The 15,187-nt window shown below is 38.1% G+C and overlaps 2 protein-coding genes and 1 long non-coding RNA gene across 6 annotated transcripts in view; 1 reads left to right on the top strand and 2 right to left on the bottom strand.

Annotated features, from left to right (window-relative positions):
• kay (transcription factor kayak) overlaps positions 1 to 3,387 on the bottom strand; it is a 35,110-nt gene extending 31,723 nt beyond the window's left edge. Inside the window, exon 1 of one of the 2 annotated variants that reach the window (XM_076624111.1) lies at positions 3,039 to 3,387. In XM_076624111.1, the coding sequence (XP_076480226.1) occupies positions 3,039 to 3,170 (132 nt within the window). In that variant the 5' untranslated portion in view covers positions 3,171 to 3,387. Of the gene's footprint in view, positions 1 to 687; positions 745 to 3,038 lie in introns of those variants that run through there. The other variant, XM_076624112.1, reaches the window with a different exon arrangement.
• A 2,609-nt stretch (positions 3,388 to 5,996) lies between these two features.
• On the bottom strand, positions 5,997 to 8,744 carry LOC117161913 (uncharacterized). Its single transcript, XR_004465114.2, has 2 exons — positions 8,375 to 8,744; positions 5,997 to 6,357 (listed from the first exon to the last, which is right to left on the bottom strand). It is a non-coding gene; the product is annotated as an uncharacterized LOC117161913 (long non-coding RNA).
• Positions 8,745 to 9,115: 371 nt separating this feature from the next.
• mtd (TLD domain-containing protein mustard) overlaps positions 9,116 to 15,187 on the top strand; it is a 302,195-nt gene continuing 296,123 nt past the window's right edge. For 2 of the 3 annotated variants that reach the window (XM_076624102.1, XM_076624100.1), the window contains exon 1: positions 9,116 to 9,284. In XM_076624102.1, coding sequence (XP_076480217.1) covers positions 9,265 to 9,284 — 20 coding nt within the window. In that variant the 5' untranslated portion in view covers positions 9,116 to 9,264. The remainder of the gene's footprint in view (positions 9,285 to 15,187) is intronic. The other variant, XM_076624098.1, reaches the window with a different exon arrangement.

The following is a 15,187-nucleotide window of genomic DNA, read 5'->3' as shown; positions in this document are numbered from 1 at the left end:
ATCGGCGCAAGCTGCACGCGTGGCATAACAATAGTCACCGAAAATCATACGAGGGAAAGGCGGAAGCCTTGATCGGCCTTTGTATGGGGAAAACTCGTTGTGCTCAAAACACAAGACAACGACGGTATTTTGAATATTTAAGGGAACAAAGAGGAATAGGCAATCAGAAACACCGCCATGAATCAGTCGATTCTTCGTCTTCTTCTTCTTCTTATATACGTGTCAAAGGATCCGCATGCTTTTACTCTAGCCACGGATAAAACACGAACGCCGAGCATTCTCTATCGGGAATAAAAGGAGATACAATGGACGGGGGAAACACCAGGAAACAAGATTATGCCTCCGTGACTTTGCTGCCGATCAAATGCTTACCGATTCCCGCGCATCACGTTCCACCGACTAATCGAAAGCTTTGAGTTCTAAGAATACTTGGATGCGTTCGTAGCAGATAATCCTTTGAACGAGGATATTTCACCGTTTTATGGCTTCTTTTGAAGGAAATTTTAATCGACGATTTGTCGATAAACAGCTCTTCAAAGAAAATTGAAAAATCTTCCATTATGAAGTAAATATTTAAAAATAAGGGTTTAATATGTAGAAAAAGATTACGTAGATAGATAGTGATACGGTGACAGTGTTCTACTAGCTGAGCTTATCTAGGCCATTGACAGATATGTACATACTTACTTTCTCCCTAAGACTACTGCCCGAAAAATGGTCGCCGCCCATGGGCTAGCCTGACAAATCTGACCTTCTTTGATCTCGAACAATACCTAACAGCAAGGAATAAAAGATAAATCCTACGAGCCCTGATTAAAACACGAGTTTCTCTCGTCTTAATCACAATACTCTATAAATTGTACAGATTTTTTTTCTCCTACCTAATATTTCAACATGGCCGCCATGTATGTCGACCTTTTACGGAACAACGCAGGAAGCCTTTTTCCCCGAACTCAGTAAACGGAATTATATTTCATACGTTGTAGCGCAAAGTTTCCTTGGTAGAGCTCGCAAATGTCTCTCCGGAATGACTATTTGCATTTTATCGGTCGATTTCACCGTCTGAACCCTATCGCTAATGGCGACAGAGATAATTAGGTGACAACAGCTGGCAGCTCGGTCGGCTATCTGTTCATAATATTAATGCTGCGCAATATACACTACGATCTATAGTTGTTCTTTTACATGTGTTTGGGATCGGCGTTCACGTGTTTGTGCATGTCGATGCAGTAGCGCGTGTTTTTAAATGACCGCGCGCTATCACAACCCGAGCGTGTACGGGTTTCTTTATAAAACAGCTGTTGGGGACAACAGAAGCCATGCCAGTGGAAATGCTAGATCAATACCATCGTCTACCACAGAATTTATACGTAGGGTGAAACGGGGAACTGGACGAGGGCGCGCGTCCAACCCTCGACGAAAGTCAGGGACATGAAATATATTACGATCTTTTTATTTAAGGATTATATCGCATCGCCACCTTGCCTTATTATATATATTTTTCCGCATTATACCTTGCTTTTCTTGTTTACATGAATGTTTTATGTAACATGGAAAACGCGCGTAATTTTTATACGCGCCTCTATTGCCAAGAGTGACGCAAGGGAAAGAAAATGGAAATTAACGTAATCGTTCGTGCCTATAAAAGTATTCTACGTCAATGTATTCGTACTGTTTCATGCTGGAACCTGTTTTACTCGGCGTAGGATAAGAATTAGTCGATCTAGTTAATTTTATGTTTAACTAAAAACATAATTTTTTTTTTATAAAAGAATTAATACTGCTTTGTTATGGTGATATGTAATATTATGATGATATTTGTAATTTTTGGACTGAAATAGTGCGAAAATTACTTTATTCTATAATTGTGACTTCTTTAAAATAACTACATATCAATAGAAAAGAAAAAAGACTATGATTTTGTTCAGACAAACAATTCAGTTACGCTCCCGTATTGCAATAGCAGCCATTCATTTGTAGAGATCAGTGAATGGACGACAATATATAAGACAACATTTCATTGGCTAATTCTATAGTAACTCGGAAGTTTATTGGCGATACTTACACACGTAGCGTGTGCCTTAAATGGGTACCTAGCCAGCTGGGAGAAGAACGAAAGCTGTTTATCTGAATATGCACATCTTGCTGAATGGACATAAAAATTGCTATTATTGTCGTGTACGAATATCATTTGTGTTCTATTTACGAGACGATTCTTATCGCTATTGCAAACTAGCGAACGGAAATTACGAAAATTGAAAATCATGTTTTTACGTTGAACAGTTTATATAGCGATGACGCCACGCGATTTATAAATTTAGATCTCGGTGTGTGTACCAAGTGTACCATCTTCGTGTGACGGGACGGCTATAGCACCGTTCAGAGATTGTAAAGTACGTTCCTAATTAATCGAGAATTTTTATCAGCCGATGGTACCATATGAGTTTGCTTTCTTATCTTTAATTTTCAATCGAATCTGTTCTATCAAGGAAACAATCAATCTTTGGAAATCGAAAGAGGTACACAGATAATACAGAAGTATTCCGCTTATGCTTTGATTTCCAACGAATCAATTGCTTCCGCGAAATCGGCGAATTCATCGTGTTTACAATACTCAAAATACCTACATGCGATAATTTTTTTTCGAGATCGTCAGGTTTCGACAGGACACGCGAACGTGTTTTTCAGAAAAGTTAACAAGGCCGATTCCTCCGCAGGGTACGGGTCTATCGCCAACAATCAGCTAAATTATTTTGAATAATGCTTAATCATTCGAGGAAGTCACTATGTTACATAATGTGTTTGCTACACTTTTATTCGCTATGTTGTTACTATTCAACTATATAACTTATTTCAAAGAAATTCGTCGTTCGACCAATCACGTGAACGCTGTTTATCAGACATACGTAAGTACGAGCGCGCGTACACATAAGCGTACACCTTAAGGATTGCATAAGTTGCCATATTTACGCGGAGAAATCTACTTCTTTTAACATTTTCTAGCTATCTAGAAAGGACAGTATTTAACCGGTACTTACGTTGCTAGGTAGTATGGTCGAATTCGCGATGCTGGCGAGAAAATCATGGCTGACGCGGGAGCTTTGTGACGTCCCGCTGTCGCTGGACACGCTCGAGCTGTCGTAAAGCACGTCCGACACGTCGAGCTTCATATTTACGTCGTCGATGCGCAACGGGTTTTACCTGGTCGTATTTCCTTAGTGCGAAAGGAAAAGTCGACGATTAGGTTCGCGGCGGTTTTATAACCTCTATTATGAAAGGATCTATTCTCTTGATCGTCTGTAGGGATGCTCAAGATCCTCGTTACGGAGAACTCGAAAGCAGCACACACGAATCGCAGGTTCCTTTGCCCGAAACTGTGTGAAACTGCGCGCGATGACTCATACCGTGGGGGAATACCTCGAGCTTCGCGCACGTTCAGTCCTTAGCTCAACGATCTGCCTGGACGCGCTCTTTCTTTACACGCCGAGGCTCCACGAACAAGAATGACGTCACTAGCTATTCCCAGGCTACCAATAGCGACGTTCGCCGCGCCACGTTCGCGATGCTCGTGCCAGGGCCGACGCTACTCGTGCTATCAATGGGATCTGCTTGCCAGGGTACTGTTTATGCAAACAGTGTTTTGCTTGGTTTTACTACTGTAATCTTACTGGCGATAAATTGGAACTCTATTTGGTCGGTTATCGATGGAAATACATTTCTAGAAAATTTTAAGTATTTCCTTTTTTTCGTAATAAACGAAAATTAATTGCAGTAGTAAATTGAGAAGTTATAAGTTGTAGATTATAGGTTTCTTCTTACATTTTTATAATTTTTCGTCAAATAATTTGTAGCTTGTAAAATTCACTTATTAAACTTCATTTTTCCCCTTACCAAATTTATAATGTAAAATGTCAGTAATAATATTAACTCAATTGTGCAATTGGGTTCAGAACCTCGTTTCGAGGAATTAATTTTATGGATTGGTGGTCAGATAAGGATGGTCAGTTAAGATTCCACTAATCTACATGCTAATTGGTATAAGATAACGAATCATTTCAAACATTTATCAAACAAAATATTAGAACATTAGACTACAAAATTTTCATCTGATATTGAAAACTTCAAGCTTACATATATTTATAAAAAAGATAAATATAATTGATATTCAAGAATGTGGAGATAGAACATTACTAAGATTTTTTCCAATCTCTCGCTTATGATTATCGTTTAGTCATATTCTAAGAATCTTTCAAACGACGTACAAAACGTGTTTAACTAACAACGCTTATTATCATCCCTGTACCTTTCATACGATAATTATTCTGCAATTGTTTCATCCCTGACTGATTTGAGATACTGTTGCAATGTCATTCTGACGCTTATCTTCTGTTATTGGCAATACGCGTGGATAATATTGCGCAATTGATAGTGTCATTGGAGCGGAATTTTCCGAGCAAACGAAATAGTACCGAGTACCGAATGCCAGAATCTATAGGATGTTGATTTTGTAGGTACTGTTTCCAAAGTATGCAGTAGCGTCACTTGGCGACGAAAATTTCAAACGAGCGGTACGCTTCGTTTCCAAGAATCGTCGATGACTCATATGGCGGCTCGTGTAGGCGGTGAACGGGGTAGCCGGAACATATCGAACAAGACGCATGACTCACCAAACTAATATGTCGGATATTCGTGTCTTAACCTGCTCCCTCTGGATGGCTAGACGTTCCACGACCTGCGGTTTCCTCCGCTTTGAAGCATGCAGGTGCCACCTGTATAACTTAGTGCCCAAGATAAACGAGGAAGCTAGATCACTTACTAGTCTCTCGTTCTCTACCTTGTTATTAGCCTTATGCATAATCAACCGTGAACTGCGACACAAGGTGTCAGCCAGATCAAAAAGATGGATAAACGATTTCTTCCTTCGCATCTAAACACCCAGTGCGTACGATAGTAAGGAAGGGATTATCCTAATTCGACATGCGATAATTTTGCATTTGTGCATGATACACGTAAATGAGATGGTGTGATGAGAGATTTAGGAAATTAAAATAAAGATGTGTTCTTCGAATGAATCTACTACTGTTACTTAATAATAATGGATTACTAATTAATAATAAAATAAAGGGATTTCAATGGATTTGAAATTTATAAATTCAACTAAAATCTTCTAAATATTACACGGAATTTTTTAGATATCTTACATTTTCAATTATCTTTCAATTTTCCAATCCATAAGCGTCTGCACTCTAATTATTTCCATCATGACAATACAGAACATTAAAAGCTTTAATTAAAGACTGTCTATCAGCCTACAAATTTACTTACCCTTTTTCATGTTCGCTGATAACATTTTACATAATCGTTATTTTTAACCAAATCAGGTCCATCTACTGAGCACGGCGTTATGCCTGAAAGATATGTCTCATTACGGGCATGAGGCGTAAGGGGCTGACATTCACCTGCTTAGCTTCACACCATGATGAAATTCGAATAGACAGGCGGTCGTCGTCCTTGAGCTAACTTCTGCCTATAGCCAAGGCCTCGACGTAGCGGCCACATTTGAAACGTTACCCGATTGGAAAAATTACGACGCCATGGAATGTCATTGCCGTTTCGTAAATCGGTGCCGCGGGAGCAATCTGCCTCACATGTGCTCGAAGAATACACGGAGAATCGTTGTTTTGCCTGTTTCACGTTCGCTTGATTTTCTCGGTTAACATGTAGGTTAAGCCTTGTTCGTGGCGTTTTCGAGGTTAACAAATCACGCATCGATCTTCCTTGTAAAAAAGACGAGAAGAACGCATCTGTCGTACCAGATATGCATATATCGTGAAGAGTTCTTGATATTAACACATGCGCAATTAGAAACTGACAAGGCGATTTTCCACCGATACAAACGGTTGAAATATTCTCCTTTATCTTATCTGGATATATAACGCGGATAAAAAAGCAGCTATTTTGGTAGGAACTAATAATAGCGATTACTAGTCAGCGAATTTAAAAACACATACTCGGAACTTTTATTATTCTGTTTGCCCGTTTCATTTAACGTGCATGATCTATCAATACATTTTATTGACTAATTTTTCTTAATTTTTCTCATCCATCAATTTTGACATGATAATAGACGCTGTATGTACTCACGAATAGACGATTAACGATAAGTTATCAATCATGTATAATCTTCAGAGATTTAATAGCGTACAGAGTATCGAGCACTGTTCTTGCAACGAAATACGCCAAAAGCGAAATCGAGTCGTCACACGTGCATTTGCTTGTTAGTCGCTGCGTATTCTTTCCATAAACACACAGACAAAGTCTCCTGAGATAACGTCACTGCTGACATCGCGAACTTTTCTGAAACAAAGAAGGAAAGGCTTAACTCGTGAAAATGTGATCAGGCAATTTACGAACAATACAACTAGAGATTGAGGAATCGAGCACGTTTGGACTCCGCTCTCGGTCGCAGCTGGCAAGTTCGAAGCATAGCCGTGGAAGTTGCACGAAATGAGTCAATACCCGCTCCCGTTGCCTCTTGCAAAACGCACGTGCGTTTCGGTTCGCTTGCGCTGTTTGCAAACGTTCGAGATAAAACGCGCCGGACAAGAGGATACATGTCGCGCGCCTATAAACACGTCTGTTAATAAATTTGGCACGATGGCCGCGCAAACAAAGCGATTATATGCAACTTTCGTGCTACATACATAAGTACGTGTGCATAATGTCAATCAATCGGATTTTCATAGCAATAACTGTATGCAGATATGCAGAGTATCGTTGTTTTGTATCCTTTTTGAGGTTATAAGAACAAGGAGGCGAATGTTTTCCGAGAGTACGTAACAGTTTTTGTTACCAGCTTACTGCAACGGACAGGAAGTCAAAGTTGAAATTATTCTATCGCAGTTTGGTATTTATCCTCTTTTGTGCTTGCCAAGGTTAACGACTAGAAGGAAGGCAATGCAGCAGCTGATAGAAAAACGGAACAAAGGCATTGTTTTTGCCTGAGAAACTGATTTCGTTCGAAGCATCGACAAAAATGTAAATTCCCAAGGTTGTTATGATTGCATTAACTAAAACATGTTCATTTCGTTTATGTAAACAGATATAAAATGTAAGCTTTAATATATATTAATATCGATTTAATGTTAATCAAAATTGATCCATGATCGATTGACGAAATGTTAAATTGATTGGTTTTTACATTTGAGAATGGTCATGACTATAAGATGTTAAACTTTCGAACGAAAGGTTTGAACCTTTGCTTGGGTCGTTAAATGAAACAATTTAGTGCATCTGCGGTCAACAGTTTTTAAAGTGGCAGACGGACGGTGTTTGTGCGCGTAGCATTGTAGGCAACGACGCGTGGGCGTAAACAGTCGGGCGCCAGCACGGAATTATAAATTTTAAGAAGGCGAGTTTAAATTTCGTTAATCTCTTTTGGTATTCATACGCGGCGAACAGAGAGAAACAATGTGCATGACTTTTTGTGTATACCCGCCGAGCTGTCTAGCCTAACAAACTATTGTATGCAAAACAGTAGAATCTCGGCAATAATATTCCCATCCTTAAAATGCTTTGTTCGCGCCATAACTTCACTGAGGGAATGAAAACGAGAATTTTTGTTCGCGGTTAAATATTGAATTCTATATATTGGTTACACGACAAGAATAGATATAACTGCGTGTTAACTTACAATAATGCATATTTTTTCATTCTTTCAATGGTATTTACAATTCAATACAATTCTTCAAGGAAACAATAATGCATTAATAATTGTTTATCGTAAGTAATAAGAAAGACAAAAGTCGAGGTACGTATGACATACTTGCAGCTCTATATGATATGGCAAAGCATCGTTTTAAAATAGTGAAAAAGAGATTTCGGATCGTGTTATATGTATGTTATGATTATCATTGCAATTAGTCATATCACTATCAAGAATGAGTAAGATTTAAGCATGCAGGAAATGTTTGGTAAACTGCTTTGTGTATGAATAGTCCTGTGAAAGATACTGACGCGTAAATGCTATGAGATAAGAAGTAGTTTAACATGCGCTACATTGTGATTTCTATTTTTCTAAGTTGCTCAGATAAACGTGAAATTTAAAAGCAGCCGCGATAATATCGGCCTGACTTTGATATTTAGGCTTACACATGCATGTAATCGATCAAATGTTTGTCATGTCCCGGTTATTACTAATAATTTTCTCCTATTCATGACACAGTGAAAGTATACAATAGGTTAAAAACCCGAATTTGATACGGTACATTAAGTTTTATACATTTATCATTTGTTGCGAAATTCAATCGAATAACCCTACTTTCTTCTTAAGAAAATCAGGTAGAAGTAGATTTTATAAAACAAATTTTCTTACCTTAGAAGAATCAAAGAAAACTTATTCACTTTTTGAAAAAATCAATCACAGTATATTTAATCAAATGTATTTAAAAATGCATTAACGACATAAGAAAATGGTACATACATATTTTGCTAAAGAAAAGACACTAAACCATTTTCAGTTTTCATTTTAAACGTCAATATCATGCTCAATCGACTAAGCAGATCCCACCTCGACAATCGAATACCACAAATCACCAGTAGAGGTGCTAAGTTCGAGCTGTCGATATAAGAAGCGTTCTTACTGATCTACAGATATTTCTGCGCATATGAGATTCGTGGAAAATATCACGAGATGGCGCTGTAGTTACTCCGGTAGCAGACATGATCGGCCAAGACGCTCGTCAACAATCGATGACAGTCTGGGCCGGGAGTACTGAAGTGTCTGTAATTGCATTTTAACCGGAAAAACTTTCTTCTTTCGCGCAGTGTCATCGTTAATCGACGATAGTCTTGGCGTATTTTGCATCGTGAGACGTGCGTGTTGGGCGTTCGCGTCGCCAGTGAATCGATCGCGGTGTAGTCGTTTGTTTCACGCGACATAGGAAACTCGGGGTCTGCGAAGAGTGAGATAGCAGAAGACGGCGACGAAATATCACGAAACAATCGGTGTCGCGCACGCGGTTACGTTCCTGTTACTTTTTTTCGCATCAAGCCGGCTCTATGCTGTCACGTATACTTAAACTTCCCTCGTGATCAGTCGTGGAGTTTTTCCGCGTTTTACGCCATCGTAATCCGTTCCGGTAGCAGTAGTAGTTTCCCGCACTATCGAACAAGGTGCGAACACACAAAGCTGTACACACGAGGGCTACGTTGAGCGGTTTCGAGAAAGCAACGACGTGCTGGTCTACTGACATCATCGACCGGATGGCAGATCACGGGAAAATGTAAGTGGTCATTGTCTCATAATTAATACGTTCAATCGATCCCTCGTCTCTTCTAACGCAGTATGTATATAACATAACCGCGTTCGATTGTCTGCTTTATACATACATGTATGAGAGAGTCCCTCAACGAAGAAGAATAGTCGCTGTAACGGTTTGAAAACGTTCTTCACAGCCTTGCACTTGAATGTTATTCTAGTTCTTTTTTACTTTCGTTCTCGTTGACATTATCGGGCCATTGTGATTTCCACTAACAAAGAGTAAACGCGTTATTTTGGTCGGATTTATTGTTTTGATACCTCGATCGTGAACACGAGTAGGAGAGGGAGAGAGATAGAAACTATATAGATAATGATGCTCCATCGTTTTCCTGAAACGTCGTGACCTTGCCAGTTAACGTTTTAAAGATTCTCTCGCTTTGACTGCCAAATGAGGGCCTCTTGCTCGCGACAAGTACCTTCAGCCTTCAGCCACAGCGTGCTTCCACTCTCTTGTTCACGAAAGACAGACTTTGATCGTTCTTTAGATATTACGGGTTCTACTATCTCGTATTATTCGTGTAGCTGTGTGTAACGAGCGGTAAATTATGGATACCCGCGCGTCTCCACTTGGACATACGGAGACACGTATATCTATATCGTTTTCATGAATATATGCGACCTAAACGAACTATATGCGGACCAAATGGAAGCACATGTACATATTTACTTATGACTCGTTTACAAGTTATCCATATTGATCAACTTCATAAATTAAAAATTAGAGAAAGACGACGTTACAAACATTTTTTCTAAAAATTTACCTCAGAGAATTCACTATTAATTATGCTAACTTATTAAGAAAAATAAACTTACTGGGTAAAGCCATTTTGACTTTCTCAAAAGCGAGGCCTTAAACGAAAATGCTTTATTCTATATTTTCGCATGATGGAATGTAGAATAATCTCCTGTCTATTCTTGTCCAATTGAGTCTAGGCAAATTTGGTTTTTCTCTCAGATCTTTTTTGAAAATAGAGCCTCTAATGTAACTTTATTACTCTTGATTTTTGTCTTAATTTCAATTGTACCAAGAATTGAGGAGCACGGTCTGTATATAGAAGAACGTGTGTAGGTGTTATTGGCACGACACAGTAGTGGCATCTGACCCGCGATGAAGGTGAATTACGGCATAGCGCGATTAACGACCAACGATGGTTTCTCTTGATAAGGGGCGGGTCATAAATTTCTGCCGAGGCTTGTAGATCAATTGACGCTTGCCACTTTGCGAACCAAAGGAGGCGAACTCAGGGAACGGTTCACTGCGCACTCCGCCAGCCATTTCACTGTTCTCTCCTAGGCTGTTGTCGTGTTTCTGGGATTGTATTATTCCGCTTTAGACGTCGAGACCCTTCGTTGCCTCGACCGGTCGATATTTGGTCACGTTACACGAAACTCAGCCCATTCGTTTTTGTGCTCGCACAAAACGATTGGTCGCATTATTCGGTGCATTATACTGTTGTTAGTTTTTATTTTTCTTCTTTATTGCGTACTTCGTGGTCGGACAATTGCGCAACTATTGATTCGCTTTGGGTGGCAGAAAATTTCTCTAGTCTCGAAATTTTAGTTCAGTGTTGCGGATAGAGAAAGAGACAAAGGTTTGACTGTCATCGATAGACGCACAGCTGAATTTTTCGAGGTTAGACGGGAGTCATTTCGCTTCATTTAACGCGCGCGCAACTGACAACGCTCTTATGATAAAACAGCGATTTCTTGCAGCGTTGAAAATGTTTATCTGGATTTCAGTAGTTTTTGCTGGTCTCTTAAAATAGTTCGACGATTTCTAAAGATGTTACGCGGAACACTTTGAATTTTCGATGGTTATGGTTAAGCCCGTTATATAAGTTTGCATACGAAAAGAGGAACTTGGCTTTTTCTCCGAACTATTTCATAAACACTTTCTAAAAGCTTAAGTTGTACTATTTGTATGATTTTAATTTTATCGAAAAAATTGTTTCGGGACAAAATGTTTGAGATTATCGTGATTTCAAGGACATCACAGACGTCGAATCTGTACCTACAGGATATTTAATAGATTTATAAAGAATTTTTCGATTTTATTGTTACAATTTTTTAGAGAAGAAATGTTATCTCGAAGAACCAAAGGTGTTCTTTACACAGACCATTACACCTTTTTCTTATTATATGAAATGTTAGACGCTTTTGAAATAGCTTCTATAATCTCGTGGCGCCATAAACGTGTTACGAAATGAGATCTGGCAGGTCAGTTTGCTGGATTGAAGATCATGCTGCCATGTTAATTTTAAACCGTGCATCGTTGAATTTTTGTATAAACAACTATCCTACTATACTATGAAAGGAAATATCTTTTTTCTATCGATTTTTATTTACTACTTTAATTTTTTATTTCAATTTTATTAATTCAAGTTTTTAACACAAAAATGTTAATGTATCATATTACTCATCGTCGGGAGAAGTATTTTGTTGGGAGAAGATCTACTTTACTTCTTCGCTCATAGATAAATTATGATATTATCATGGCTGTATAGGTTACATTGAAAGCTAATATGTGATAAGTTTGACTAGTGATCAATGCTACTGCCGTAGGACCATAGAGAAACGAAGCACACATAAAGTGTCTACTATATTTAATAAATGTATTCATTTATCAGACGTTGCATACATTTGTTGCAACACATTCGGTATTAAAAGCGTCATGTTAAATGCCTACTTTTTAAATATAGGTCTAAAAAATGGATGAAAAACTTAATAACGCCTCATTTAATAAATTTATGCAAATTATTAATTTACACGTGGTATGTTTGCTATTATAGGTATCTATTCGAAACATGAGGTGTTCATTTTATGCTTATAGTTGCACATACATACGTACGACGTGCATCTGCTAAATAGCGACAACGTTCGTTTAAATTGCTCTGTTTTCGTTTCAGTATAGTGCTTCGAATAAACCAAGTTCAAAAACGTACGCTTCCAATGAAAATTGAAAATTCGTTCATTGCTTGTAAACACATATTTATAAGGTAAAATACTAAGTAAAGACACACATAACAAATAAAATAATGGTTTTAAAATAAAATGACTAGAAAATAAAAACATTGAAAAATATCGACTCGTAGCAAATATCTCGCGGCTAGTGTACGTACGAAATGTACGTAGGTACAAGTGTATTTATCGTAGAAACATTGAAGTTCCAACTTTTACCGTTAGAAGCATACATTTACATATGTAGAATACCAGATGAAGGCGCATATGATAGAAATAAATTAATATATACATAATTAAATTAGTAACAGAATAGAATAAAATAGCTGGGGAATAAAAAGTATTACGTTTACCCATTAATAAATATTCATGAATACTTATTAATGAAACATTAATGGTAATAATGAAATATTTATTACTTCAACTTTTACATGTATAATAAAGTGGACACGCGCGTGCATGTAGAAATCGAATGGCACGATAGGGATCGATCAAAAGGCGAGCTATTTTTCACGCTGAAAGCGTTTCTCGCGATTTATGTTGATCGCCGCGTAGGCAAACGACGTGGTTGCTTGTATTGTATATCATCAACGGGCGGCCATTATCACTACCACTTCAACCCTATTCGCGTTGGTCAACGCGTCGACTTTCTGTCCGACTTCACACACCTATGGACGCTGTCATCGCTTAACATGATAAAGTAATCTGGGTTATGTTATCTTCTTTGGCGAACGTTCGAACGGCTTCTGCATTCTTTTCTTTTGCCTCCTCGTTTCCATCGTTTCAGAATGTAGTAGAGGAAAATGGAGTAGTTGCGTTTCAAACGTAAAAGAGCTTTAGTTGCTAAGGTTTAAAGTCGTCAGTCGAAGCTAGATTGCAAAGTTCGTAGTTTGAAATATGTAAAATGTGAGAATTCGAAACGTCGATGGTTGCCTCATTTGGAGCGATGTGTATGCAAATTTACCGATATGCGTATCAAGTTTTTTATTCTATTACGTATGTGCCATATATTAGGTCAGAAAAGTTTCTTTCATTTTATAAGGAAATAATACACGCACAATGTTTTTTGTTTTATATTAGTTTATTGAATTATGCACGAACATAATAATAGAAATATAACGAAATGGATCATAAATTCAATAAATAATAATATATTACTTCTAATTTGATAAAATAATATAAAACAAAAATTGTTGTTCATCTATTATCACCTTATGAGACGAAAGAAACGTTTCGGACAACCCAATATATCCTACAGAAACACGATTAACAGCTAGAATAAATTCAAATTCGTGAAAGATGCAAGAGGATACGATGAAATGTCATTTTAACGGTACTAAGAAAATCACGTCAAGCTTTTATCTATCACGCCATGAACCCTATGCACTGTAGAGAACGTAATAGAAATCATTTTCATGGAAAATGCGCGGACAAGTTCAGAAAGTATTTCGAGACGCAGAAATGGAAGGAGGCGCGAATAGTTCAAACGCCCCACGCGCGAAACCGCGGTCGTGATCCAGCAACCTTGACGAACTGAGTCGATGCATAATTCCAAGCCAACCATCGATGTCCATGTACTTGAATCTATTTCCGACAGACGATATTTCCGTGAGAGGGGAGTGAGAAGCGTTGCGTAACTAACTTTTATCGTCGAATACCATCAATGCGATTTCATCGTCGTCATATTCCGCGTGTCTTTTCGAATCGTCTCGCGAGGGTGTTTCCGCAAAAAAAAAAAATCCGATTATCAAAGAGAGAAGAATACGTAAGAGGAGAAAAAAAAAAGGAAAAAAAGGTACGTGGTATAAAAGACGACGGCGGACGGTTCTTTGAACTTTCGTTGGGTCGCGTAATTAGCAAAGGGGTAGAAAATGGTGAAAAGGTGCGGAAGTTGAGGTCGCTAGATAAGACACGCGCACTGCCTCTGTTTTACCACGATTTCATACTGTGCATCGTACAGCTCATTTGCTTATATACACGTGTACCTGGCTGCATATCTAATCACGGTTAGGCGATCCGTTTACGTTTATGCTTTGAACATGTCGCACGTGTTCGCGCATCGCTGTGCTACTACGTATTGCTGTGTTGCGATTGTGCGTTTGTCACGCTTCCGCTGATTAACTAACGCGCTTGATGATCCTACTTTGAAGACGTTTCCGTACTACGTAGATGAAGATTTTAGTAGAACTTTTAGTACTTACTCGGTAGTTGAAATTTTACGATATCTTTCGGAATGGCTGAATTTTTGGAATTTTCGAATTTTTGGGGTTACGTATGTATGGAGAGTTGAATTTTTGGATACGTTTTCGCAACTTTATACGTACTTTAGCAAGAAACCAATGTAATTAAAATATCCAGCATTTATCCAAAATAAGAGAATCGTATCCTTTAACGACTGGACGTATGATTTTCCTTCTAATTAATAACTGAAAAATTGATATATTGCACAGGTTGGACGATATAATAACTTTCAAACGAAATAAAAACAATAGTCCTGCTAATACAAGATATCTATTAGTACGTGGAAATTATTTATGATTTTTTTTTTTTGCTAATTGTAAGTGCAATTTACTATAAAATAACACCAAGCGTTTGTCGTTGCGGAAGAAACTAACGTGTACAAATTTGATAGATAAGGTACCTGTCTTCTCTGAGCTATCTTCTCTTATCTAAGAATCACTTAAAATTTGTCTTTTGCACCCAATGCTTTGAATCTCTTAAGTCTACGTATATCTGTTTGTTTCTTCAAATAATCCCTTGGCCAATGTATCAGGATGAAGGAGTAGCTTCTGCAAATGAAACATATGGAATATAATATCAGAAAGATGTTTGCCTTCCGACGCTGCACAAAGTCGAACTCTGTCAATCGCATTTTTCATTGCATTTTCATACGTTTGCTTTATCGAC

Source organism: Bombus vancouverensis, chromosome 14 (assembly GCF_051014615.1).
Source record: "Bombus vancouverensis nearcticus chromosome 14, iyBomVanc1_principal, whole genome shotgun sequence".
Classification (NCBI taxonomy): Eukaryota; Metazoa; Arthropoda; class Insecta; order Hymenoptera; family Apidae; genus Bombus; species Bombus vancouverensis.
Note: the sequence above shows the minus strand (reverse complement) of the source record. Positions and strands in the feature narration are given on the sequence as shown.